The sequence below is a fragment of the Leptonychotes weddellii genome, chromosome 16 (assembly GCF_054177405.1).
Source record: "Leptonychotes weddellii isolate Sample4059 chromosome 16, ASM5417740v2, whole genome shotgun sequence".
Classification (NCBI taxonomy): Eukaryota; Metazoa; Chordata; class Mammalia; order Carnivora; family Phocidae; genus Leptonychotes; species Leptonychotes weddellii.
Genome location: NC_138384.1, coordinates 3,779,936 through 3,807,811, shown reverse-complemented (window position 1 = coordinate 3,807,811; position 27,876 = coordinate 3,779,936). Strand labels below are relative to the sequence as shown.

The 27,876-nt window shown below is 55.4% G+C and overlaps 1 protein-coding gene across 6 annotated transcripts in view; it reads left to right on the top strand.

The window, feature by feature from the left end:
- Window positions 1-27,876, top strand: part of CRISPLD2 (cysteine rich secretory protein LCCL domain containing 2) — a 139,537-nt gene that overhangs the window by 14,166 nt on the left and 97,495 nt on the right. For all 6 annotated transcript variants that reach the window (XR_014140764.1, XR_014140763.1, XR_014140765.1 and 3 more), the window contains exons 2-12: window positions 1,134-1,448; window positions 5,828-5,946; window positions 8,440-8,572; window positions 9,022-9,137; window positions 12,191-12,291; window positions 17,456-17,599; window positions 18,973-19,033; window positions 21,561-21,627; window positions 22,087-22,217; window positions 24,036-24,079; window positions 26,237-26,309. Coding sequence is in view for 3 of the 6 variants with exons in the window: in XM_081806286.1 (XP_081662412.1) it covers window positions 1,209-1,448; window positions 5,828-5,946; window positions 8,440-8,572; window positions 9,022-9,137; window positions 12,191-12,291; window positions 17,456-17,599; window positions 18,973-19,033; window positions 21,561-21,627; window positions 22,087-22,217; window positions 24,036-24,079; window positions 26,237-26,309 (1,229 nt within the window). In the remaining 3 variants the exon portion in view is untranslated. The remainder of the gene's footprint in view (window positions 1-1,133; window positions 1,449-5,827; window positions 5,947-8,439; window positions 8,573-9,021; window positions 9,138-12,190; window positions 12,292-17,455; window positions 17,600-18,972; window positions 19,034-21,560; window positions 21,628-22,086; window positions 22,218-24,035; window positions 24,080-26,236; window positions 26,310-27,876) is intronic.

Sequence of the window (27,876 nt, the reverse complement as noted above, 5' to 3'; positions counted from 1 at the left end):
GCAGTTCTGCTTCATGCCTTCGGGGGTACCTGGCCCTGAAGCTGCTGAGGCAGAGAGTGCTGCAGACCCCGTGCCGTCGTGACGCCCCGTGGGTGCTCCGTGACGTGGGTCTCTGCTCTTGCTGCGTCACCGAGGGCAGTCCAGTGTCAGTGTCTTGGCATCTCCGTCAGCCTGGCCTTCTGCAGCTGGGAAATGTTCATATATGGCAGTGCGACTAATCTTGGAGAGGAGTCGGGACCGCAGGGGTCTGCATTACTGGTTTGATTCCCAGTGGGGCAGGCGAGCGCACACACGGCCTTCTGTGCCGTCCCGTCCCCGGGACTCTGCCCCAGAGGGAACTCCCCGGAGGGAGGCTGCGTCTCATCCAGTCCAGAGAATGCCGGGCCTCCCTGCTGGATGGTGGTTATTTTTGTCTGAAGCTCGGTCAGGACCCTGGAGAGTTGCCAGGGTCAGAGTGGGAACTGCCCGGTTCCCATGGCTCCTTGGCTCCACGCTCAGCCTCACGCTCTGCCTCCCTGCCCCTCCGCGCCGTGCCCCTGCCGATGCCTCTGCTGGATGTTGTCTTGCAAACCTAGCCAACTCAACTGATGAGAGCGGGTTGCGGCTCGTGTGGGGGAAGACCGAAGGAGCCTTGATGGAAGGACACGGCCCCTTGGGGTCCCAGGCGGGTCAGCACCCTGGCGGGGTTCCGCAGCCCCTTCTTCCAGCTCCTCGCCCGCGGTCAGCGCTGCCCCGCAGGTGGGGACTGTGGTTTTCCTCGTCTCTCGCCCCAGCCCGAGTGGGAGCTCCCCGGGGCAAGGCGCAGTGTCTATAGCACAAACTAGATGCCCAGGAAAGCTCCCGTGACTGACGGACTCTCCCTTGGAGGTGAAGCAGAGGTGAGATGTGTGAATAAACACACTCTTTCAAGCCCTGCCTTGTCCTCTCGGACACTCTGTGACCGTCTAGGGAGAGAGGAACCAGGGTAGCTCCACCTCTCCTGTCTGTGGGACCTCGGTTACTGAGCTTCTGGGAGCCTCGGTTTTCACGTCTGCAAAGTGGGGAGAGGGATAGCTGTTCACCGCTCAAGCTCACACTGGAGCTGGTTTAAGACTGATCGACTTCTCCCCCCACTGCCCTCTGCTTTCCTTCAGAGCTTCTGCGCCCCAGCGCTGCCTCAAGAGCCCAGCCTGCTTGGTCCCCCTGGTCCTCGCTCCCTGCGTGGTGCCATGAGCTGTGTCCTGAACAGAGTCGTCCCCTTGGGGCTGGTGCTGCTGGTCTGCGGAGCCCAAGGCTTTTTCCTGCCCAACGTCACCCACTTGGAGAAGCTGCTCAGCAAATACCAGCAGGACAAGCCCCACTCCCGGGTCCGGAGGGCCATCCCCAGGTCGGACAAGGAGGAGATCCTCATGCTTCACAACAAACTGAGGGGCCAGGTGTACCCCCCAGCCTCCAACATGGAGTACATGGTAAGCGCTTCATCCAGCCCCATCCGCCGCCCTCCTCCGTCTGAGCAGCAATGGGGCCGAGTCTGTGAGAGCTGGGGTGTCTGTCAGCGAGGGGCTGGCAGAGAGGGTACAGTGGAGGGTCTCCCGTGAGCCTGGGGAAATCCCATGCGTAAGGAGCAGAGGGGCAGCTGGCCCTCCAAGCCCATGCCTCCGGCCCCACATCCACGCGCACCCCTCTGTTTCTGCCAGGACCGCTTCCCGTCCTCCCAGCCCTGTGACACACTTGCTGCTTTTCTCCCATTTTATAGACTAGGAAACTGAGGCCCGAGGTCAGAGACGGTAGTGGCAGAACGGACCGCAGGACCCAGGCTCGCAGCCACCATCCCGCGCCCAGTTTAAACCCTGGCACCCCCACTGCCCCTGCCCGCTTCCTGTCTGCCCAGCCTGTCCCCCCAACACCTCGATCAGCCCTGGGGCTTCTCACCTCCCACGCTGTCCCCTGCTGGCTCGCCCTGAGCCCTGCTTCCTGCGCCCTTCCTGACCTTCAGCAAGCCTGTCTCCTGCTCAGGAGCCTCAGGGCCCTCTGTGCCCAGGATGGAGCCCAAATGCTCCTGCCTGGCGCTGGAGGCCTTCAATCACGAGCTCATCTGTCCTGAGAGGCCACTCGGTGTTCCCCGAAGATGCCACCAGGCCCTCCCTCCCCCAGGAGTCCTGTCCCCACCTCGTGCCTTATCCCGTCGTAAGCAAGCCTCACTCAGGACCCAGCTCCTCTCCCTCCTCTGGACTCTACTGTCCCGTTTCATGGTGCCTTGGGCTCTGATGTAGGTGGTGCTCATGATCAGGGAGCACCCCGCGTGCCTGGGAGCCCCTCAGTGTCGCCGTCTCTGCCCTCACGAGGTGGCCCGTCACCGGCTATAGGGCAGATGAAAGGCTTGCCCTTCTGGGCAAACACCCTCGGAAGCAAGGCTGTCCTTTGGGAACTCGTTATGAAACCATTTCTTCTTTTCCTCAAGAACATGGCCCAGGCATTTACTCTGAAGGGGTTGTGCTAATCTTAGGAAGAGCGGGCACCCTTTCAAAATACTAATGCATCAGCAGCTGGTGCAGGCCTTTTTAGGGTTGAAGACGTAGAGAATTAGAGTAGAATTCTTGGTGGCTTTCGGTGTGGACTCTTCCCCCATCCTTCCTGACACCTGGCCCGGTCCCCGGGGGGGAAAGGACACTCTCCACCTCTCTGTATAGGTCGGCCTTCCTCCTGGGCCGCCTCCCACCCCAAGGCCCTATATGGTGCCCAGCAGGGAGCAGGGAGCTTGACTGAGCCCCAAACCCCGGGGATCCTGGCTGCTTCCTGCCTCCTATTGGGAACAGGCTCAGTTTACGCTGGTCTTCACATCTCCACTCTGTGCTTGTCCAGGGCTGTATGGAAGATTTGGTGCAGTGAGCAGGGCTCACATAGGCAGCAGGGAACGTTAGTGCAGCCTCTCACGAGCCTGCCATGCTTTCCTGTCTATTTTGTGTTATTTCAGGGGTGGAGCTGGGATCTGGGTCCTTAGGTCTAAATGGCTTGCCTGTCAGGGAAGCTGGGCCTTCGTTGGTGGTGTTGGCGATGCCTCTGAGCAGGGGCCCCGAGGCAGGGGAGGTAGCACGAGGCGCAGCCCCTCCACCCCAGGCCTGCCTATCTGTTCTGGTCTCCACCCAAACAAGGGGCACTCATCTGAAAAAGTATCTTGAAAATCCAGCTTCCTGCTCAGCCGTGCCTGCTGGGGCTCCAGCCGTGGTCCTTTTGAAATAGCCGTAGCCCTGAAAGGCGGACATTAAAACTCCAAAGAGTCGAGACACCCTATTCTGAGGTTTTATAGGTGGATGGACTCTGGAGCCAGCCTGCCACTTGGTAGCTGGGTGACTTCAGGCAGATTAGTTAGTCTCTTTGTATTAATGTCTCCTCACCTGCACAATCGGGGACAATAAAAGTACCTTTCTCATAGGATTGTTCGGAGGAGTCGATGAGATAACGCCTAAGTGCTAAATAAATGTTAACTATACTGTTACTGTTACTATTTTAGTGACTTATTATTTTAGTGGAGTGGGACCAGCCCTTGGTGACAGCATGCAGAGCAAGATGAGACCCCTGGGAAGCCAGATAAAGCTGGGTTGTTAAAGTTCTAACTTCCTGCTGTTTAACCTTCGGCAAGTTACCTAACCTCTCTTAGCCTCAAGGGTTTTTTTTTGTTTTTTGGGTATTTTTGTCTGCAACAGTGGGAAAATATAACTTAACCTCAAGGGCTTATTCTGAGAATTAAATAAGAAAGTGGTGCTAATAATGTTCTCTGGCAAGTGGCAGGTGTTCAGGTACAGGGCCTGACCCTGCCCCTGGCACATAGTAGGTGCTTGAGAAAGTTAATTTCCTTAATATCCAGGTACTGTTTACTGAGAGCTGCTCGGCACCTCGCCTGGGGGCTTGATGCCTGCTCATTCAACCTTCCCCCACATCCTGTTCTGGCGACATCATTAGCCCAGGTGGGGAAACAGGTTCAGAGAGGTGAAGCCGCTTGTCCACAGTCACACAGCCAGCAAGGGGCAGAGCCTGGCCCCACACTCTCACCAGTGCCCCCCACTGCCTGGCTCTTTCCCTCTTTCTTGCCCCAGTCCTCCCTTTGGGGGGTAGAGAATGTTCACCTGTGCCTCTCTGAGGTCCTACTATGTGCCAGGCACAGCTGGAGCCAAGAGAAGGGTGGGAGGTGAAGGGTGGGAGGTGCAGGGCGGGCCCAAAAGGAGGCCTCGAAAGCAGGGAGGGGAGAGCTAGGTCCTTGTTTGGCTGCGTCCTCTACCTCTAGCCAGAATTTCGGAAGCCTTAACCCCCAGAGATCTGCCAGGGCCCTCCCTACAGCCATCCCCGCTGAGCTGTAGAAAATGTTATGGACGCGGACCAAAGGCACACAAGGTTCACGTTGATCAGAATAAATAGTGAACTTCTGAGAAGCTAGTGAGCCTCGGGGTGGGGTCAGCGCCTGCACGCACTCTGCCCTGCCTCCCTGGACTCTGGGAAGGGCCTTAGCTGGCCATGGCCAGAGGGATCTTGGTGTTCCCTCCTGTCCCCACTGCCCTCCCCTCGCAGTGGATGGTGTCTCTTCCTTCATGGAGCATCAGCGGGTGCTTGCTTGGAGATGGAGCCACCAAGTTGGTTCGGGTAGTTTATCGGGGAGGGGGTGATGCACAAGTCCAGAAGACAGGAAGGAGGAAGTCCAACATCACGGTATACTACGGGGTCTCCCAGTGGGAGCGGGGGCTTGGATCTGCTAAGTAAAGAGAGCAGCAGGAGGATCACCCACCCGAAGGCAGCCTGTCCCCTCCCCACTTCAGGCTGTCCCGGGCTTGGGAGAAGGATCCCAGGCAGAAGGGACACAGTGCTTGGTGGGCACGTCAAGAGAGGAGTCTGATGTCCGAGTGTACCCAGAACATCCACTGCAGCCGAAACGGGGGCTGCATCCAGGGGTGTGCCCCAGGTCCACAGAGGCGTCTGCCCTAGGCCAGGACTCGCCCTGGATGTTCCGCAATCTCTGGCATTGAGGCCGGAAAGAGGCAGCTGGGCAGGAGGTTGGGGAGGTGCTCGGCTTCATGATGTTCCGTCCTGGGGGCCCGCAGTTAGCGCCGTCAGTGTCCTGTTCCCGGCCAGGTCCTGGGGCTCTGCCTGACCGTCTTCCCGTGAGCACCTACTGTGTGCCGGGGGCTGGGGCGCCCCCGAGAGGGAACAGCGCCTGCCCGCCTGGCGACTGGGAGGAGGACGGACAGCAGCTGACCGGAGGGCAATGAGCCCCCTGCTTTGTTCACGGTGTTCCTTCCCGGGGAGTTATGTGCATTCCTGGGCTGGCGGGGAGGCAGGACGGGAGGTGCAGCCTGTTTCAGATCCTCTGGCCCAGACCCTGCCCTTGCCCCCCACCCCCTCCCCCTGGGTCCGGGTGGCCTGTGCTGCAGGAGAGCAGGATGGGCTGGGACGGAGGCATTTCTTGCTCCTTTTTCTTTTTAGAACAGTAAAATACACAAAACATAAAATTCACCCTTTCAACCACTTTTAAGCATACAGTTCTGTGGTGTTCAGCATGTTCACAGGGCTGCGCCGAGGGCACCCCCAGGCAAGGGGCTTGCCTCAGCATCCCGGCCAAGTGGGAGCCCAGAGCAGGACCTGCGAGGACCGCTGTGGGCTGGGCTGCTCTGAGTTCTTTGCTGCCCTGCCCCTCCCCGCTTACCGGGTCAGGAGCCCGTCCAACATCTGCGTGGACCCCAGTGTCCGAGAATGGAGACCTGGCCCGGGCTCCGTGTGGGGTCCACGCGGGGCCCGTGGCTGTAGGTTTCGTTCTTACACCATCCCTGACCCTGGCGGCCCGTGTCTCCTCTCCCTGCAGACCTGGGACGAGGAGCTGGAGCGGTCGGCGGCGGCGTGGGCTCACGAGTGCCTCTGGGAGCACGGGCCCACCAGTCTGCTGGTGTCCCTTGGGCAGAACCTGGCCGTCCACTGGGGCAGGTAAGAGCCGCCGCGGTCCCCCCTTGCTTGTGAACTGGCCGCCCCTGCAGAGCACCTACTGTGTGCTGGGCTTGGTGCTTGCTGTCTGTAGTCACGTTTAAGTCCTCAGGATCCCCCGTGCCCGTCTGAATGTGGGGAAACAGGCTTAGTGCCCAGGGCCACTTCCAAGTAAGTGGCAAAACGGATGCGAAGCTGCTTGTTGGCTCCAGACACTGATCACCAGGCTCGGGGTTTCTAGCGTGGGGGTTCCATCCCACTTCCTTGAAAGGATTCTTGAGCCCGTTGCGGCAGGGAGCTGGCCGGGTGAGCTGGGAACACGGGGTGTTGCTTATGCAGTGCTGGTTAGAGTGTCTTCTCTGCCCCGGCACGTCTGGGTTCTGCTCCTTCTCCAGGTCCAGCCAGGTTCCACCTGGCGAGCAGCTGTCCCTCACCTTCCCCTCCTCGTCCGGCCATGGGGAGGCTCGCCCTCACCACCCAGGCCCCCTTGCCCGGAGGAGGCTCTTGAGCATGGTCTCTAAGATGCATGCACCTGAGCACCCACCCAGCTGAGGGCTGGTTTCCTTAGGGGATGTGGGGAACGTGCCTTCTCGCCAGTGCAAACTCATCAACCAGCCAGACAACATGCTGTGGACGCAAGTCCCCTGGGGCCGAACCCAGGGCTGGCCAGGAGCTCAAGGCCCACTTGTGCTTTGCCGGCATCATTGAAAGGTTGGACCGGACTTGAAGTATCCCCTCAAAGCACAGGGTGCCCGTCTTGCAGCCCAGATATTCCCCAGCTCCGTAAGCGCCTGCGTTCAGTGTGGCTGCCAACGGTCGGCTTCCTTTAGGTCAGTGCTTTTCCAGGACAGAACCTGAGCAGGTGTCATAAGGGGTCCAGACTTCACGGAAGTGAATTAACACCTGTTTTTTTTTTTTGTCTTCTGGTGAATTCTGCTTTTTGTAAAATCAGTCTTCCGGTAGCATGAAAAGAAAATGTCTACAGGGAAAAAACCCATCATTCCTTTGGCCTGGCTTAGCAGCCAGAATATTCCTGGACTCCTGTGTAGCATCTGGCTGTGGGCCGGCATATTTTTACTTCGTGGTAACGGTGGCCAGGACAGCTTTTAATTCTTTCCCCCCTTCTCATATGGTATCAGACAGTTCTTCTATTCCGTAGCCGTCATGGTGATCATTGTCAAGGCTGCCTTCGGGCCATCGAGCCGAGAGCCCGAACGTTTGCCATTCTTGGATCTGGTCTTGCTGTTGCTGCATCAGGCTTAGTACTGGGACTGATGGTGCGGGGGGCACAGAGGGCTTGCCCCTGCGGGATGCTGAGTGCCGACCTGCTTTCCCAAAGAGCCCCCTTCGTTCTCCAGGCCCCTGCAGCAGCCTGGCCGTGGCACTCTGGGGGATCGGACGGGCACGGGTGTCCCCACACAGCCCGGTGGCTCCGTGGTTCCGTGGCTGCCAGCGTCCTTCTCCAAGCAGGCCCCGGCCACGTCACTGACCACCACCATGCGCTCTGGGCTCTGATGGTAATTGTTACAAGACCTCTAACTGCCCGGCTCACCACAGTGCTCTCAGAAACGGCCAGACCCCTCGTGTCTTCTCTCTCTATCGAAACCGCTTTGTTTACACTTGCTGGTGACGCTGACCAGTGATTTGTGTTCAGTTTATTTTCTTTCCTGGGAAGAAAGCAACGATGCCAACCTGGTGGATGGGGCTGAGCGAGGGGGCCGTGGCCACCCATGGTGATGACCAGGGTGGGGGTGAGGGAGGGCTCAGGGGATCAGATCCTAAATAGGAAGTTTTGGAAAGGATTTGCCCACGTGACACCAGGGCTCTGCATCCCTGCAGGTTTCTGCATCTTCAGTTCATTTTCTACCTTGTATCTGAGTCCTTGGGTCCCCCCACCAGCAGCTGAGGAATGAAGCCAGTCACGATGATAGAGAAATGTGAGCCTCTAGGCTCTTGTTTGGGGGTGATGGGGACCCATGTGCCCTGTCCCCCATAGCCGGCTATTTTGCAGCTTTCAGACCTTCCCCGGCGTCCCTTCTGTGCATTACCTGGACAGTTACTTATTCACTGTTTTCCTCTGCACTGACTTTAAAGGGACTCACGTTTTCAATCAAGTTGTGTTTTAACAATCATATCTGGGAAATCGGGGGTGCGTGGGCTACATGTATTTCCCCAAATGTACATGGGCATAAATACATAATTGTAATATAAACAATGACTCACTGGGGGCCAGGCAAATGTCTCCTGCACACACAGGTGGCGTGTGGGCCACCCAGGGAAATTCCTGGAACCCAGGCACTCTGGGGATGCCCAGGTGAGCTCCTTGCAAGTTTGGGTTATAGGCACTTACAGCAGGTGCTGGGCAGGATTTGGGGCTGTTTGCCCACAGCAGCCCCCTTCTCCAGCCCGCCCCGTGGCTGGCTGTGCCGTGAGCTGTGGTCTTGGTCTGTCGCGTGTGTGGTGGCCGGGACGTAACTAGCTGATCTGCCCTCTCAGGTACCGCTCTCCCGGCTTCCATGTCCAGTCCTGGTATGACGAGGTGAAGGACTACACCTACCCCTACCCCCACGAGTGCAACCCCTGGTGTCCGGAGAGGTGCTCTGGGCCCATGTGCACCCACTACACACAGGTAACCCCCGAGGCCCGAGCTGAGACCTCAGCCCAGCACCCCCAGACCCCATCACTCACCTGGCCCTGCAGGACTGCTGCCCAGTTGGAAAACTGCCCTGTCATTACCATAATATTTTCCTTTAAGTTGGTGTTACTTAAAGTACGGCTGTTGGGCTGAGCTTGGATTTGTGACATAAGCATAGAAACGGGCAGTAAGTGCTAGAAACTTGTATGGCAATTTTCCATCGCTAGCACACTTTCCTCGTGTGTGGTTTGTTTTTGTTTGGGGGTGTGTGTGTGTGTGTGTTTAACAAACATGGATCTTCAGGGGGTTAAGGAAAAAATCTGGTCCTTCACCCCTTCACAGCATACACCCCTTTAGCGCCAGCACCCTGGAGATCCAGGCCAGACTACGTTGCCCCTCTCTGCCTTGTCCCTGGCTCTGACACGTGGATGTCATCTTTTCAGATAGTCTGGGCCACCACCAACAAGATTGGCTGTGCTGTGAACACCTGCGAGAGGATGAACGTCTGGGGAGATGTTTGGGAGAATGCGGTCTACCTCGTCTGTAATTACTCTCCAAAGTAAGAACAAGGAACATGGTTGTATGGGTTGGGATGCATTTGCCTGGCACGGAGGACCCAACTAAAGTTGGCTTAAATGGTGAGGTCTCTTCATTGGTTCACACAACAAGACATCTAGACATTGATGCATCCAGTTCAACTTAAAAGCTCAGCAGTGTCAGTGAGGACTCAAGCTCTTTCTGTTTCCTTGCTGTACGAGCCTATCCTCGTGGTTCCAAGATGGCTGCAGAACATCGGGCATCACATCTTCCCAAACTCAAGGGAAGGGAATGGTAGAAAAGGGCTTTCTCTTGGGCCTTTCTCAGCCCTGGCCCACTTTCTCCCTATGTCATTGGCCAGAACTAGACTCCTCACAGATTCGGGGGGGGGGGGTGGGGAGCACAAGATTTCCTTAATTGGCTTCAACCAATGAAATTGCCCAACTGGCTTTGCAAGTCATCTTCTGGGACTCCCTGAGCAAATCAGAAGCCAGAATAGCTGTTGGCTGGCCAACCAGCGGGGTGTGCCATAGCGATATTCTTTTTTTCCTCTGAAAATATGCAGCAGATAGCACTCTAGGAAACGTATACATGCTACACCTAGTTTTTGCGTTTTTATGTTTTCCCTTCTAGAAAAGGCCACCCGGAGCCTCTGTGTCTCAGCCCCTTTCCTCCTCACAGCATCCTGATATCATGAGTGTGCGATCTATCCTTCAGTTGACTCATTCACCTCCTTTGCTCATCAAATAATGTGCTGCTTCTTGGAGCACTGCCCTCCCTGGGTATGGCCTGTGGTTTGCATGCCGGCCATGGGGCCGGCCGTTGCCTAGCACCGGGCCCTGCACACAGTATGCCCTTGAGGCATATTTGCTCAGTGACCGAATGACATGAGGATGACCTCACTTACTTGGTTTGGGTCAGGAGTGGCCATGAGGAGGTGGGATGAGAAGGAATCGCTGAGGTCAGGAGGAAAATAGATGCTCTCCGTCAAGTGTCTGACAGCTCACAGGCCCGGCGTGAGGGCGGGCGGATGAGGTCATCGCTGCGGTTGGGGGGCTCGCCAGCCCCGTGGACGAGCCGTAACTGGCCCACGATGGTGGGATCCCCGGCAGAGTGGCCGCTGGGGCGTGAGGGATATTTTGATTCCACTCTGTATAAAAAAGAAAGAAAAAAAAAAACACCTGAAGATCCTATCAGAAACAGAGTTCTGCCTTTCTCAGCGCCCAGCTGTTTTCTTGAAAAAAAGAATAACGTATGAATGATACACACTAGTCTTAAGTGTGCGGCCCGATAAATCCCACATGTGTCTGCGTGGGCTAGCCGGCGCGGGCGGCCATGACCGAGGCCCAGGGGCTGCGCGTCTCAGGAGGAGGCACGGCGGGGCCGGATGCCGGCAAGTCCCTTCCTCCCTGTGTCCTCACGTGGCCTTTCTTCAGACTCCCTCGTGTCTCCTCTTTTAGGGACACTAGTCCTGGGGGATCAGGGCCTTATCCCGTGACCTCATTTCACCACACTTACCTCCTGGGAAGCCCCGTCTCCGCACACAGTGCCCCCAGGGCTTCAACGCAGGAATTAACGGGTGGTGGGGGGAGATGCACAGTCAGTCCGTATAATACGTATATAGCCCTGTAACTACCCCCCAGCTCAAGATGGAGCATATTTCCAGGGGCCCAGGATGTCCCCCAGAGGTACCACCATCCAACATCTCTCTGCATTGGTCAGTGTCTGGTTTGGACCCTCACGCGAATGGACCAGACATGTATGCCCTTTCGGGCCCAGCATCTGCTCAACGCCGTGCGTTTGAGATTTGTGCGCAGTGTTGCCTGTTCAGTGGGCCGTTTTGATTGCTGTGTGGTATCCATGGCGTCTTTCCTCAAGAGTCCGAGCCCCTGGCCATGCAGGTCGCTGAGCCAGGCCCCCGACCTCCCTGAAAAGCCATCAGAAACGCCACCTGACAAGCTTGTTGATTCAGCAAACGCTCGCAGAGCACACGACCTTCACCATGAGCAGGGCCCTGGTCTGAGGGCCCATCACTCTGTCACCACACAACCTCCCGATGGGGCCCCTGTTACAGAGAAGGAGACAGAGGGCCAGGGCTGAGGGCAGCGGTGGGGTCACACGGCAGGCAGGGCTGGGGTCCAACTTGGGGAGTCGCTCTGGACTGCTCAGCGGAGGGAGGCTGAGGGTGGCCGGGGCCGGGCTTAGCTTAGTAGCGGGGCTCTGGATTGCCTTCCTGAGTGAACAGATGGGTGACCATCCAGGTCAACCCCGAAGGAAGTTTCTAGAAGGAGTCACAGAGACTGTTCCCCGGTCACGCATGGCTCCAGCCTGTGTGCCAAAGGCCCAGGCTCTGGGAGAGGGGCTTGGGGATACTGCTCCGCACCTGCTACCTGGCTCCCGGAGAACCGGGCCCTGACCAGCCTCCAGTTTTCCTGCCTGGGAACTTCAGAGGGAGGTGGGACGGTGTCCATGACATCAGGAGGGACCTTGGTCCCAACCGCAAGGGCAGAGTGCTCAAAGGCTCTGAGCCCCTCCGCTTGCTTGCTGTGTGACCTTGGGCAGGTCACCTAACCTTTTTGAGCCCCAGTGGCCTCCTCTAAAAAAGGATGGAATTCCAGCACGTCCCTCCTGGGTGTCAGAAGGATGGGGGGACCTGGTTGTAGGAGCTTAGTAAACATGAGGTACTCCCTAGAACGTGCTGACTTTTACTCCTTTGAGAAACGGCTTAACAGGGGGAGCTCAGCAGCTTTCCAGTACAAAGGGGTTGGGGCTGGGGTGGGGGGTGGGGGACAGTGTTCAGAGTCGTGTAAGGCAGGACACGGGCAGATGTGGGGCCCGGGGGGTGGTAACACACACCCCAACACGAGGGGACCAAGGTGCTTGGGAGGAAGGATGTGTCACAGCTCCCGACCAGCATTCTTCGAGAATTCTCTAGGCTCCGTGCAGTTGCCTCTCCCCCTTTACCCAGCATACACACCCTCCTTCCTCCCCTGGATGGCCCAGGAAGGGGGAGAGGAGGGGCCCCCGGCCCTCGGGTGGCGGCCCCTCCTAATGGTGTGTTTGGTGTGTCCACAGGGGCAACTGGATCGGAGAAGCCCCGTACAAAACTGGCCGGCCCTGCTCCGAGTGCCCGCCCAGCTATGGAGGCAGCTGTAAGAACAACCTGTGTTACCGAGGTAGGAAGTGACTTCGAAGCCGCCCCGAGTGGCTGTCCCCTCTGTCTGTGGGTCAAACGGGAAAACGGAACACTGAAGTCAAGACGCCCCCTCCCCCTACTTGTGCAGCCGTGTGTGGTGGGCAGATCCCCCCTCCAGTCCCGGGGTTCAGCCCCCGGCTCCCTGGGGACACGGGGCTGCGCTGGCATGTCCCCCCAGGAGGCCTCTCCCGTGGCCACACCCTGAGCTGGGTGCTAGGCGCACCCGCGTCCCTGCTGTCATTGGCGTTCACGGCTTAAATACACAATAAACCAGACTGTGCCCGTCCCAGGTGACCTCCAGGCTGGGCAGGGGTGGCCTTTCTCCTTGATGGCCTCCTTCCTCCCACCCTGTTTGCCTCTTGCCGATGCCTCGCCTGGATTTGCCGTAAATGTTCACGGTTCCCTCCCCGCCGCAGCCTGGGCAGATGCCCCGCTTTCAGGGGCCGTGTATCTGCCACGTATCCTGCCCCTTGTTTCTAGTCGGCCTCTCAGGACGTTTCCACTGTCCCCGCTACTAGAAGTAACGTATCTGGGGCCTAAAGTGTTGCTCACGTTTTGCAGTATTTTCTCGGGCTCTGTCCCAGGGGGACGGAACTGGGCCCGAGGGGCTAACCAGGTGTTCGTGTTCGGGACGTGTTGTCCCTGTGGCTGCCCCGGCAGGCCCTGTGACAGCAGGGAGGGTCTCCCCGAGGCGCGGGCATGCAGGAGAGGGCGGCTCTCCACGCCGGGCTTTCCCTGTCAGTCCGGTGGGCTCTGGGGTACAGAAACGGGTGGGCTAGGGTCGGGGTCCCAGACCCGGTCGTGGCCCAGGGGCCCTGTTGTCTCGGCTAGCTGTTCACTGCTGGTTCTGCCCATTGTGGGGGCCAAGGGGCAGGAGGTGCAAGGATCCGGATGCGAGACAAACCTGTTCGTGCTGCTCCCTGGATCGTGTGTCATCCACGGGCAGTGGAGTGTCCAGGGGGCAGATTTCGAGGCTGGTTCTTAGACCCCTCGGTCACTCTGCCCCAAGACGGGCATGACAACACCAGGCTTCTGTTGGGTACGTCAGGCTCCAGTGAGGGAGTCCATGCATTCGGTATGGATGTGTTATATTAGCACCTGCCATGTGCAGGACGTTGCCAGGTGGTAATTGTGGGGATGATCATGGGACCTGACATTTAAGGCCCTACCCTCATAAGACTGGGGTCAAGTGGGGTCATGGCCATGAGCAGTGACATGTGTCTTCCCAGGGAGCTTACAGCAAGAGCATTGGCTGTCATCTGGCAGGGTCAGGGAAGGCCTCCTGAGCAGGTGGCCGTCAAGGAGGGAGATGCAGCCTCGGGGTGAGAGCAGGGGAGGGTGCTTCCCACAGGGGCCAGAGCACCTGCAGGCGCCCGTAGGTACGAGGGCGGCGTGGTCATGAGCCCCGGAGACAGGGAGGCTTGTTAACTGTAATTTCTCCCGTTGGCCCACCCCTCTTCTCTGTCTCCGAGGCGGGGCTCCACACGCTTGTCTTTAGTGAACCCCCCCGCCCGGATATCCCCGCTCCGAAGCCTGCATTCACGAGACACGGGGTCTAGAGCCCGGCACACCTGCTTTAGGAACAGCATGCCGGCCACATTCCAGCCGCGGGACCCTGGGCAGGCCGTCCTCTCTCTCTGAGCCTCAGTCTCCCTGCCTGGAGGTGGGGGTCAGGGCAGGACGAGATCGTGGGTGGAGGCTGGTGTCTGGGCCCTTCCCTGTGTCCCTGGCAGGCAGGACCTGTGGCTCCTGTCCAGTCCCCTGGGAGGGGCAAGTCCCCCGTCAGATCCCGAGTGCTGATTTGGGGACCGTGGGAGAGCGAGGCCTGTTGAGGCTTCTCCTTGGGTCTCCCGCTGTTCTTTGCTCCAGCCTAATCTCGTTGCAGGGCTGTTTTCAGGGCCCGTCAGCTCCTCCATGAGGGGCTCCAGGCGCACAAGCCAGAGCTGCTCGGGCTAGGGGTTGTCTCCGTGGTTATCGGAGGTGCGTACTCAGGCAAACTGCGTGCTCTCTTTGGGCCTCAGTCTGCCCATCTGTAACAGTGGCAGTAAGAGTCCGTCTGTAGAAGCTTTGCTGGGAGGACGCAGAGAGAAGGATGTGGGTTGCTAACACAGCAAGCCACACATAGTGCCTTATAAACACACTGATTACCCTCTTGGAGAAGTGGGGGTGGGGAGGTATGACTGCACTTAGCACCTTGCATGGGGTCCTTCCTCACCTGGTGGGGACTGTAGGCCCTCTCCCTGCCTGGGGGCTCATCCATGTGGTGAACCTGGCAGATACCTTCCTCTCCTTGGAAACACAGCTCTGGTGTCACACCTCCTCCCGGGAGCCTTCCCTGACTACACAGGCAGTGCACCTGCTTCTGTGCTCTTTCTGCCCCCAGACTCTCCTGGAACCCTGATCACCTGTTGTTCCAACTGTCAGTTTGCTCTGAGGGCTCTAGGGTCATGGAGCAGCTGTGTTCTGCAGGCCATCTGAATGCATATGCTGCCCATACACACAGAGAGTCATTTTCAAAGAACACATGCACACAAAGACACCTCAGATGCTGGGTTACCCACCCAATGAAGCCTTTGTGCTTGTTTCTTTATTTTTGGTGGAAAACACCCAAGTCCCCTTGGCAGGCATCCCAGTTTTCTCAGCTAACCAGGAGGAAAGTCTCCCGTAAAGCAGCTTATCTGCATAAGCTACTTAATAAGCACCAACTGAGGGTGCCTGGCAAGGCCTTGACCTATAATGAAAATGGAGCAGAATTAAAGATAGACCGTTCGAGACGTTTCCGTCCCTCCAGCCTGAAACCGTGGAACCGTGTGGTGATCAAGGGTGTGGGCTTCTTGGACGGGCAGCTCGACACTCAGCTGTGTGAGCTTGGGCAGGTAGCTTAGCCTCTCTGAGCCTCGGTTTTCCTGTCTGTGAAATGGGGCTGATCAGGCCTCCTAGGGAGCGAGGAGAGCACACCAAGGAAGCGTCGAGCTGGCGGGGAATCATGCAGTGTGGGCCCCGTATACATTAGCCACAAGCTCTGTCCCCACCTACAGAACCAGGTAGGAACCTGCAGGCCGATGTAAGCAATGCCGTGGGGCCTGAGACCCCTGGTCCGGAGCTGGATGGTGCGCACAGTAACCTTGCGGTGAACTTGGGCATGGAATTTCCCCAGGCCTGCGCTGCTCCACACAGGGGATCTTAATTAGGATGTGCTCAAATACAGCCTATCCTCTGGGTAAGCATTCCACTTTTCATGTGTGTGTCTGAGGGCAAGGACTGTCTGCCCATTTTCTTAAATAGTGAGCCCTCAAATGCTTTAGACGGCTTTACCAAACTATATTCAGCTGAATAAAGCCACGATTATGAGGTATAAAAATCCTAAAGGCCAGTGGAAGAAAACCCGGCTCATTCCAGAGATAGCTCTGGCTTTTGGTGAAGGGCAAAGCTGAATGGCCACATTGACAGGAAGAGCAGACCAGAGACAGAAGATGTGGACCGAACGGCGTTTGCAAACCCAGTGTCTTCGTAAAGATTTCGCCTGTAGCTTTTGGCTCCAAACGGTGCTTTCAGAATTCTTATCGTGAAGGTCTTTAAACTCAGCTGGGACTCTTTTCTTCTCTCTTTTTTTTCCCCGAAAGAACTCAAAGAGAGAATTCTTTAAGGGTTAGCTCATCCTTCATTCAGCAGATTTTGTTGAGCAAAATTGTAGATGGGAGCTGGGTGTCTGGGGTGGGGGCAGGGGGGTGGGTGAAGCAGGCAGGTTCCTGGCCCCAGGGAGTTTGCAGCTGGTGGGAGGGGCAGGTGGTGGTGGCCTCATGGCTATCAACAGAGCTCTGATAAGGATGGCACTGGGGCTCAGGACTGCCATCCGCCTCCCACTTAAATCCCACCTCCTCTCCTCACCTGGGGTGGTGGCTGTGTGTGGGGTCGGGGGCACTGGCCCGTGAAACAGATGCAGCACATCCCAGCCTTGAAAAGCCCTGGAGAATTGGCCCTCGATTTGGATCCTTGTTTTGCAGAGCCACAAAACACCTGGTCCCCCTTTGGAGAAGGGAGGTCGTTTCTCCTAAGGGGAAGTGGGAGGGTGAGGCTAGGGGGTTCATGAGCACTTGCTGCTGCTTGAATTTGAATCCCATGCCAGAGAGAGGCCCAGGAGGGGCTCCCAAGGCAGGGGTTACCAGCTCTGGTCCTCAGACACCCTTGGGGAATGGATGTGCACACTAAAGGTGAGAGGGCTCCCCCCCCTCGCCCCACAAAGGTTCGCATCAGTTGGTCCTTGACAAGGCCATGCAAGCAGATAAAAACAGCAAGACTTTCCTGTGCGTTGGCTGAATTTACAGTTGGGTACCCTGATGGCCTACAGGTGGGTTCTGATGAGCTCCCACAGGTGTCTCTCAGGAGAAAAACTGGAAGATGTCCTGATGCTCATGAGAAATGGAATTTGTTTGGTTAATTAACATGTGTTAAACCTGGGGGTTGTGGTCACGGTTGGAGAAGAGATAATACTGGGGGTGGGAAACATACTGGGATCCGATGGAGTAACTCTGTTTTTAACCCGGAGTTGGGTCTTTGGCTGGTTGTACACGTTGGGCAGCGAAGCTTCAGGGCAGAGAAAGGCGTTGGCTTTGTTGAGTGATGACTCACAGGGGTGCAGAAGGGAGCAGAGTGTGCCCGGCGCCGGGGCGCAGCGTGGTCCAAGGACACTGATGCGGGTCATCGGACTGAGGAAGACCCCTCCCCCAGTGAATACCGGGGGCCAGAGGGACCTCAGGGCAGACAGTGCTAGGTTGGGGTCAGAGGGTGAGGCAGCCTCCCGAAGCCGCTTCCTCGGGCAGGTGGTGGCGTGCGGGAGGAGGGACGAGAAGCCGCTGTGATCACCCAAGTGCGGCACTGGGGTTTGCGCCTCTGGTCGGCCCGGCTGCTCCTGGGTCCAAGGCAAACACGGCGTGCAGGGAGCCCGGCCGCCTCGCCTTGGCTGTAGGACTCCCCCTGGCCGGCCCTGCTCTGAAGTGTAACTTTCTCTCTGCCGCTGAACCGACCCTTTGTGACCGTGAACCTCAAGCCAGTCCACTTGCCCAGTTGCCGTTTTCCCCGTAAGGTGCATTTCTGTTGAATCCTCCCCTCACCGTGTTCTCTTTTTCACCCTCTGCACTCTTAAGAAGAGACATACAGCCCCAAACCCGAAACAGACGAGATGAATGAGGTGGAGGTGGCTCCCATTCCCGATGAGAAGCACGTCTGGGTCCAGCCGAGGGTGGTCAGACCCACGAAGCCCAAGAAAGCACCCGCGGTGACCTACATGAGTGAGTCGGGGCTCCGTCCTTTGCCCTCGGGCTGCCTCTGCTAGGGGGGCTGGGGGGAGGCCTGAGAGGTCTCCAGGTCAGCAAACAGTGGGGAACGGGGTTGGGGGTGGGTAGCTGCAAAAGCACAGCCCTAAGACATTTTTAAAAAAATGGTATTTTTAAGTCATTTCCAAAGCAAGCATCATAGGAGTGGTGCTTGGGTGGCGTTCTCCCCCCCTGCCCCCCGGCAGCATTTCAAGGTTAGCCCAAGGTTAGTGCCTTTCAAAGGGGGCCTGGGCTAAAACTGGGTTCCTCTGGAGGTTCCAGTGGGACGAGCATCCCCGGGGCCGGCTCTGGTGGGCTCTGGCTCTTCTTCACCACATACTGGCTCGTGACTCGGACCCCCACTGGCCTCTGTGAGACTTGGTTTGCTCATCCATACAAGGGGGCAATAAGGCCCATGTGGGGTTGCTGTGAGGATCATGTGCAGTCGTGGGGGCCACCCAGTATCAGCTCTGAGCTCCTCACCACGGTGCCCCTCGAGGCTCCTGGAGGCCCCCAGATGCAGAATGTTGTGCTCACCCCTCACCTGGCTTTCCCCTGCCCTGCACGCACGCTCACCTCGCAGCTTCCTTCTTTCTGCCCTCACCTGCCCCAGCTGGAGCGCAGTGTTCCATGTCCCCGATGTAGCCCCTTTATGGAAGGTTCGGGGCTCCGGGGGGCATTTTTATATGGGTACAACACAGGCCTGGGCTGTCTGCCTGGGATTCTCCGTGTCCCCTGAGCCTCCAGTAGCATAAAACAGGGCTCCCCCATCCCAAGCAAGGCCGAGCTCGTGCTCGTGTTTCTCCACACCCCCCCCTAGTTTTTTGGGCTGCTCTGTCCCTGCCCTGCCTGACCAGTCTCTGTCCTCGTGGGCCTGACAGTGTCACTCTATCAAACCGTAACGCTATGCCAAGATTCTGATGTGTCACTAGGAAACAAGGAGAGCTCGACAGAACTCTTCTTGGCTGGAGAAGGCCTGTGAGTCCCAGCCTTCTGGAACCCTCTGGGGCTTCGGGGCATGTGGTGTGGGCCAGGCCCCCTTCCAAGGCCACACTGACTTTCTCAGTGAATGCTCACAGAAAGAGCACCCACGGCACTTGTCCCCGCTGCTCCCCTGAACCTCAGAGGAGGGGAAGGCACGCATCCAAGGTCACACGGCTACTCTGAAGGGCCGGGTCTGGGATTCGAACCTTGCAGCTGATGCCTGCAGCCACTGGGCAGTGCTTCTGCTCAGGTTATGACATGGATTCCAGGATGTTCCGGAAAGTTCGTCGGAGTGCGGGCTGGTATCTTTTACCTCAGACCGATCCCCTGTTTGTGTGACATGCGTTCTTGAACTTCTCTCCTAGCCCAAGTTGTCCGATGTGACACCAAGATGAAGGACAAGTGCAAAGGGTCCACGTGCAACAGGTAAGGTCTGGGCTGGGCCCCTCTGGCGCCTTTGAAGGGCCTGCTGTGGGTTGTGGGTCGGATCATAAGTTAGACTGACCGTGATGTCTCCGAGGTCCCTCCAACTGCCACCATTTATTAAGAGCTTGGCCCACGAAGGTGATCTGTGTCTCTCAGCCCAGAGCAGGGCTTCGGAACCTCGGCGCTCCTGACACTTAGGGCCGGATGATTCTCGGTGGCGGGGCTGTTCTGTGCCCTGGAGGGTACTGAGCAGCAGCATTCGGGCCTCCACCCACTGGATGCCAGGAGCACTGCCACCTCCAGCTGTGATGACTAAAAATGGTGCCAGAAATTGCACCCCGCCCCCGGCCTGGAGGGGTAAAATCACCCCCAGGTGGTAGTAACCTTTGACTAGGGAGTTGGCCCAGGCTCTGGGTCTCCGTTCACCTGGACATATATTGCAGTTAAGTGTTTCGTCCCCAGTGGGGAGGAGGGGCCCGAATCATGGATGCTGTAGACATAGAGACCTCACGAGGTGTGTGTGGAGAGGGTCACAGAGTGGCCCGGGGTGCTGTGCAGGGGACGTTAGGGCGGGCCCACTGTATAACCTGATCTTCCCAAAGCTGGAGGAAGACCTGCCCGGGTGTTCCCCGGTAGTCGAAGGAGGTCAGCTCGCTGATGGACCCACTCAGCATTGTCCGTTCAGACGTTGCAGAATGGTTGCCAAGAAGGGCGGGTTTGGTTTTGGCCGGGCAGCTGCTAGGCTGCTCTTTCCGGCAGCAGAGGGCCAACATGTGCGGTGGCCTCACGCAGAGCCTCGGGCTCACGGTCGGAAAACCATGTCCGCGGTAGAGAGCGGTCCTTACTCCTCTTCCTCCGCCTTCTGGGAGCCGTTCCTCTAAAGGTGAACCGTGCTATTTACAAGAGAAGGTAGCAGCTCCCACTTCATGCCACGGGGCATTGGAATTTGGTTTGCCAGGAGAGCGCCCCCCTTGGACCCTGGCAGGAGTGTCCAGAAGCTGACTTGGAGCGACCCCGGGCCGAGGTCGCTCGAGGGCTGGCGCATCCCACAAGCAGCTGGCCGGCATGTACTGCAGAAGTAAAAGCAGCCAGCTTACTGGTGAGATCAGCAACATGTGGCACCGAGGGGTGGTGGCTTACCTGTCCCCGTGCACGGCTCCAGGGCATCTGGAACGCAGAGTGGTCCCGTCGTGATGACGTGCCTTTCTGTATTTCTGTACCATAAGCTGGAGAGGAGAGCATCACCCCTGAGCAGTCAGTGGGAAGAAATTATAAGGCTCGGAGAACATCCATCAGATAGCACTGAGAAAATTCCAGAGTCGGGGGTAGCTGGGACCCCCCCGCAAGCAGGGAGAAGGACTATTCGAGGCCTCTGGTCAAGACCTGTAACTCCCCCACCTGCAGACTCAAGCATGTCCACAGCCTGTCTCCTCGAAGGCAGCCCATAAATAAAATAATATTTACTGGGCCTGTTTCCCCCACTGACTTTAAAAGGTATTCTTGTTCATGGTAAGTAATTCAGGAAAACAACACTACCACCAAAGTTTAAAGGAAAAATAGATAAATAAATGTCCTTGATATCCGTGGCAATTTGATGTAGTCCCTTCCCTTGTGCTTTCTGTGCACTGTGGGGTTGTGCGTGATGGTTTTCATTTAAGATTTTCCAAAGTCAAATATTTTTTTTTTAAAGGTTTTATTTATTTGACAGAGAGAGACACAGCGAGAGAGGGAACACAGGCAGGGGGAGTGGGAGAGGGAGAAGCAGGCTCTCCGCTGAGCAGGGAGCAGGATGCAGGGCTTGATCCCAGGACCCTGGGGATCATGACCTGAGCCAAAGGCAGACGCTTAACAACTGAGCCACCCAGGGGCCCCCAAAGTCAAATATTTTTCAAAGACTTCATTTCTAAGGGAAATTCCTTTGATAGTGCTGGCTTATTTCTAGTTTTTCACGATTATAAGCACTTGGAATAACACATGGGTCTGACTTTCCAACCTCTGGCTTGGGTTATACGCTCACAAGGAAAGTTCAAGAACGGGAGGATATGAATTTTTAAGGCTTTCTGGAAAGATTAATTTATGCATTTCATGGGCAGGAGCATCATCATTGGATTTTATTCTATTTAAAAAAAAAACAACAAACCCTTGCAGTTCGACACCTAGAAAGAGGCATCTTCTTTCAAGTTGTATGTTCTTTGATGATGGATGTTTGAGGATTTTTTTTTTTTTTTTTTTGGTGCCTTTAAAGCCACGTTTCTTTCTTCTGTGAATTGTCCTTCTATTCGCATCTCTGCCTTCAACACGAATCTTAAACACGGGAAAAGAAGGTCAGGTTGAATCTGGAATGGTGTTGGTGTGAACTCCAGCCTGGGTAAATCGCGACTTGCTTGGACACCGTGGATTTTACGTCACCAAAGCTTCTCTCTGATGTAATAGTAGAGCTCTTGAAGGAGACGAACTCGGATGAATTCCTGGTGAGATTCCCTCACCACGTTCATCTCTGAAAACCGTCTGCTTTCTCCTCCATCAGGTACCAGTGCCCTGCAGGCTGCCTGGACAGCAAGACAAAGGTCTTCGGAACTCTGTTCTATGAAAGTGTAAGTGCCCTGTGTGGACGCCTGTCGTGCACTTGTAATTTGTAAGGGAGGCTGGGGGTTTTCACACGACGGGATTTTCTTTCCACCCTTCAGTCCCAGAGCCAATCCGCGCCTATCTCTGGGCGCACAGACTAGTAAAGCCACTTTGGGGACCTGGGGCTCACCCTCGTGAAGGTCAGTCTCCGTCCTAGACAGAGCGTTAACATGCTCCACTGGATGGGGAGAAAGGGCTGTTTGTCACTGCTCTTAGTTTGTAAGGCCCCTTGGATGAGTTTTCTGAGATAAGCAACCCCGGGAACAAAGACATGTTCTAGGGAAAGGTGAGTCAGAAGTGGGGTGAGATTTGGCCAGACGTCTCGGCTTTTTGTGGGTTGAGGACAAACACCCCGGTCATTTCAAAAGAAGTCTGAACAAAGATGAATTCAGATGTACTTATGGTGCCCCGCTCCCTGCCCCCAGTCGTCCAGCATATGCCGGGCCGCCATTCACTACGGAATCCTGGACGGCAGAGGTGGCCTGGTGGACGTCACCAGGAACGGGAAGGTCCCCTTCTTCGTCAGGTCTGAGAGGAATGGCGTGGAGTCTTTGAGGTAACTACTCTGGGATGGAGGATTCCTTAACACTTTTTTTTTTCTGGTTATGAAACTATTGTCAAAATTTCGAAAAGCACCAAACAATATAAAGAAGCAGGGGAAAAAAACTATAAAGATGAACTTAACTCCGTAGCTCAGAATTTATCCCCCGCAGACGATTTACCATCTCTCCCCTGAGTGGGTTTTCCTGTGTTTCATTTGGGCCGAGTTTTGACCCTTGCTTTTCTTCCCATCCTTAAGTTTATAGGTTTATTCTTGATGAGCATTTTTTTCTTTCTGGAGAATGAGGCTTTTCATTTCTTAAATATATTGACTTTTTTTTTTTTATTGGCAAGATTCTGTTTTTCGGGTAAGGTCTGCAGATGGATGCAGGGCAGGCCGTCCTCCCCATCCTGACTTTCTGGGGAGCGGTGGGGGAGGCCACGTCGTGGTCTCTCTGTAGAGTGGGAGGCATGAAGGAACCAGGGAGCATGGAGCCCAACGGTGGCCAAAGAGACCTGGTTCTTTTCTCACTAACCCCGCCCCCCCCGCCACGCCCATGACCTTGGGGCAGTTTCTTCATCCCTTCTGGGTGCAGCACCTCACTTGTTAAAGAGGGCCCTGGTAGGACCCAGGGCTGACACCCAGCTAGTCCACAGAGCTACCGCCAGCCAGTTTTTTACATGATGCAACTCTCCCGCCATTGCTAGGAAAGCTCTGTTACCCAGAGACCTGAGAACGTGCGCCGCCCCCATGCCCAGGAGCCCCCGCCCCATCCAGGATCTAGTGCCCAGCCCAGCAGGGACATTGGGGACCCTGCCTCAGCTCCCTACAGCCTTGGGCCATGGCGCATGGCCTCAAGAGAGCTTCCCCGTGTCAGTGCCCATCCCAGGGTCTGCAGCAAGGACCACGGTGACCAGAGCCCCTGTGTGTGTTCCAAGGAGCTCCACTCAGGACATTTCAGAAACCACATGAGTCATTCCCCTTTGAAAGGCCTGCTTCTTCAAGAGGTCTTGCAAAATTCCCTCTTCATCTTAGCTAGGGACTCGGGGGTTGTGTAAACACGAGCAAGGAAGTCTAAACGGAAGCAAAGAACATATTCTCGGAGACCGAGTGACCTAACGCGGGCCACGCAAGGCTCAGCATGGGCACCAAGGGCTCAGCGGGCTGGCGGGGTGTGGGCCCCGCGTGGCCCGACACGCTTGTCCTGGAGCCGCTTCTGGGCCCTCCCAGCGGCCAACTTTGTGTCTGGAGCAGGGTTCTTCGTGTTTTAGGGAGTCTGCAAACATTGAAACAAAGCAAATCAAAGCTTTATTTTCTCTAACCTCTAATTGAAATGTAGTATTTCCTGCCGGTATGAATGTTGGCCCCAAACCAGAGTAGCATTAGCAGGGCCAGCGACTCTCTCACTGGGAGAAATCTCGTTGCTGCAGACATCTGAAAACACGGTTTCTGCCATCATTACCCTGAAAGGATAGTGGTTAGAAGACTCGCCTCTCGATCGTGTGTTTACTGCATTCACAGGGAACCACAGCTATTGCAAAGTTATTTTAATACTTGGATATCAGTGTCACTAATAACTGGATCCCTGTTTATCTTTTAAATTTATTGTATGCATTTTAAAGTCATTATTCTGAGAAGGGGTCCATAGGCTTCCCCAGCCTGCCAGAGGGGTTCTTGGCACAGAGAAGGTTAACAAGCCCCACTCTGGAATGGGCTTTCAGGCTGATGGGAAATGAGTAGGAAAATATAAAGTTGAGGCTGAAAATAAAACGCAAGAGCAATCTTGAACTTTTAGAAATGATGTTTGCATTTACCTCATGTTTTCTTTTCCAGCAAATACAAGCCTTCCAGCTCATTCGTGGTATCAAAAGTAAAAGGTAAGCTGGCCAGTCATTTTTTATGTGATCGTAATACACAGGTTAGCTTGGGTTTCCCTGGAGGTTTCATTTTCCTTAGCTATTGATTGAATGTGTTCGATGTCTGTTAGTATTGCTGTTCTCAGCACTATAAAGGTTTTTTAAAGGGGTTCCTGACGAAGTCAATTCTTTAACTACTTTCTAAACATATCTGAACTTGATATTGGCCCTAAATTGCTACACCAGAAACAGGACCAGGGCTCCCAGCTGAGTGTCGCAGAAATACTAATGCCTGGGTCTAGAGTACCTGATAGGGAGAGTCCCTTTCTACTGGTCGACACTAGCAGCTGGAGCCCTGTGTTGAGAAGGGTGCTGAAGCCCCATTCTTGGCTCATCAGAAAACAGGGCTTGGTAGACCAGTAATGTCAGCCATGAACATCAAAGGGAAACATGAGGAAGCCTGTGGCACATACTTGGCCATCTCTGGCCTAGTTTTTCTATTGCCTGTATTTTATATTGCCTATGTATTTGCCTATTGCCTAGGGCATATTCATTTGGCAGGGTGGGGTGCATCCATGGGAGAGCATCCTATAAGCAGAGGTGGAGCTGTGAATTCTGGTTGCCCAGACTTGGCACTTGACTGGAAGTTTCAGGCAAGCGGAGATGCGGGGGGACCCTGCCCAGCCCCTTCCTCAGGAAATTGACCTACAGACCCTTCCTTTCCTTTGGGAAAGCAGTTCTTGTCGTCATAGGCCCTGGATGCAGGAATATCTAGTTAGATGTCTTTATAAAAACATGTAGCAGCTTTTTTTTCCATTTTACAAAAATAATGCCTATTTATTCCAGATAATTTAAAAATACAAAGAAGCATTAAAAAAAAAAAAAAAAAGGGATTTGGCCCAGATTCCACCACTCAGAGATAACATTGTGAACATTTTGGTGGATACCTTTGTAGTTTATTTTCCCTATGATTAACAGTATTTGTATTGGTAATACATTGATACACTTTTTTTTTTTTTAAAGATTTTATTTATTTATTTGACAGAGAGAGACACAGCGAGAGAGGGAACACAAGCAGGGGGAGCAGGAGAGGGAGAAGCAGGCTTCCCGCGGAGCAGGGAGCCCAATGCGGGACCCGATCCCAGGACCCTGGGATCATGACCTGAGCCGAAGGCAGACGCTTAACGACTGAGCCACCCAGGCGCCCCCATTGATACACTTTTAAAAATTGAAATAGAATTACGTAAATTTGGTCACCGGATTTTTTAAAAAAAATAATAATGTATCAGGAAGATACTTCTGTGCCTTTAAGTGGTGTTCTCAACCTAATTTTAATGACCTCCCCTGCCTTCCATTGTATAGCGTCCCGTGGTATATAGAACCAATCCCCTTCGTTGGATTGCTACATAGATCCCTGGCCCATCCAAATGATAGGCTGGACCAGGGGTTGTCGAAAACAATCACCCTCAGGGGCAAATCCTTCCTGCCGTCTGTCTTTGTAAATAAAGTTTTATTGGCACACAGTTGCACCCGTTCATTTACACGTCCTTGTTAGCTGGTTTCTGCTACAACAGCAGAGTTGAGTAGTTGCAACATAGTCCATAGGGCCACAAAGCCAGAAATATTTAGCCTCTGGCCCTTTAGGAAAAGTTTGCCAAGCCCTGGACTAGCTGAGGACATGCTCTCAGAGACCACAGGTGGCCAGTATTAGAGCCACTTTCTTACCTCTGTTGTTAAAAACAAGTGACCTTGAAGAAGAGCTCTAGACCCGACATCAGAAACCCAGCTTCCCGCCACGTCCCGTGCGGACCCAGGGTGGTCTCCGGCCTTTGGGCCTCTGCTTCCTCCTCTGTATAATTAGAATAATACTTGCCATGAGGAGAAGGTAGGGGAGCAAATAAAAGGTATCATTGGTCCCTTGGAGAAACTACTGAGGGTGATAACATTCCTGAGCTGTAGACACACTCAGGCCATGGGGCTTCTCATCCCTTGAGGGCCCGGAGGTGAGGTGCCCGCGGCGCCAGGGCTCGGCACCTGCTGGCTTCTCATCCCACCTCAGTTCAAGGATCCCATGAGCCCCGAGGACCTGGTTGTCCGAAGGGCCGTCTCACAGGTTGGAGGCCTGAGACCCAGGCTTGCCAACGACCTGACCGTTTCCCGCCATGTTCCTGTCCCCAGTGCAGGACCTGGACTGCTACACCACTGTTGCTCAGCTCTGCCCGTTCGAGAAGGCGGGGACCCACTGCCCCAGGTAAGGCTCACTGGCATCTGGCTCTGCAAACAGAGGGGTGGGGAGAAGGAGGCATCGTGCTGAGTTGGGGGTCATGTCATGCGGCGAAGCACAACCGAGTTCTAGGTGCGGCCCCTTTGTGCGGGCACTCCGAAAACCGACCGCTTTGTGCTCAGAACCACACACCCGCTGGACCTCTCCCTCGACCTCTGGTTCTCAACCCTGGCTGTGGGGTGGGAGTGTCTGAGGGGCATCAACAGGTCAGATTCCCGGGGCCCCCTCCCAGACCACTGGGATCTGAGTCTCGGGGAGTGGCCCAGCGGGGCATCCCCGTAATAGCTTCATGGTGCCATTTGTCCCCTTTAAAGCAGCTCCTTGATTCTTGTGCCCCATCTGCGGCATCTTCTCTGGGTCACGTTAGAACCGGCTCATTGTGCCCCAGCTTTTCTGAGGTGTAACTTGCACACGATAAAATCCACCCACTGTAAGTGTACAGTTCGATGAGTCTTGACACACACAACCCGTCAGGCCGCCACCACCACAATCGAGTGTCCGTCATGCCAGAAAGTTGCCTTGAGTCACCCTTCTCCCTCCGCCTCCCACCCACGTCCCTGCCAGCCACTGGTCTGCGTGCCGTCACTATAATTTTCTAGCATCTCACGTAAACGGAGCCGTCATAGGGTGTAGACTTTTGTGTCTGGCTTCTTGCCCTCCGTGTAATGCTTCTGAGATCATCGGTGCTGCGAGCCCGTCGCTGGTGCCTTCCCTCTTGTGGCCCTGCGGGGTTCTGGTCTGTGCACGGACCACAGTCTGTCTGAGGAGAAGGTCTTACATGCGTCTACGCAAACCTTAATTGGCTGATTTTTGGAGGGTGATGCATCAGGACGTAAAGTGACATTTGGTAGCATCTGCCTCTCAAGTACCTGTTAGGTCCTCTTGGAAGCTGTGAACCCTTCTCCTGGGCCTCGAGGCCTGTGGATTTTCCTACAGGCTGACCTTAAAACTAACATGTGGACACCCGCGAGATGTGAGCAAGGAAGAGCCCCAGGAGGGTGCCAGTGAGGGACAAGACCCTGGGCGGGGACCCCGGCTCCCCCCCCGCGGCTCACATTTCTCCTGGGGCTTTCTCACGGCTCCCACTGTCACCACCATCACCACGCTGATCCCCTTTGAATGTTCAATCAGGGATGACAACCTTTTATTAAGTATTAAATAGCTAACCCAAATCTCAAAGAGAAGCAGAAGGAAATTACGTCAGAAAACACAAATGAACAACAAAAACTTGACATACTGCAAGTATAGAAAATACAGGTTTCTGACCTGCCATTCTCAAAAAAGTAGGAAAGGATTTTCTTGCCCAGATTCTTTTTTAAAATTTCACGCAGACAGGGGCGCCTGGGTGGCTCGGTCGGCTGAGCGTCTGCCTTCGGCTCAGCTCATGGTCCCAGGGTCTTGGGATCGAGCCCCGCATCAGGCTACCTGCTCAGCGGGAAGCCTGCTTCTCCCTCTCCCACTCCCCCTGCTTGTGTTCCCTCTCTCATTGTGTCTCTCTATGTGAAATAAATAAATAAAATCTTTACAAAAATAA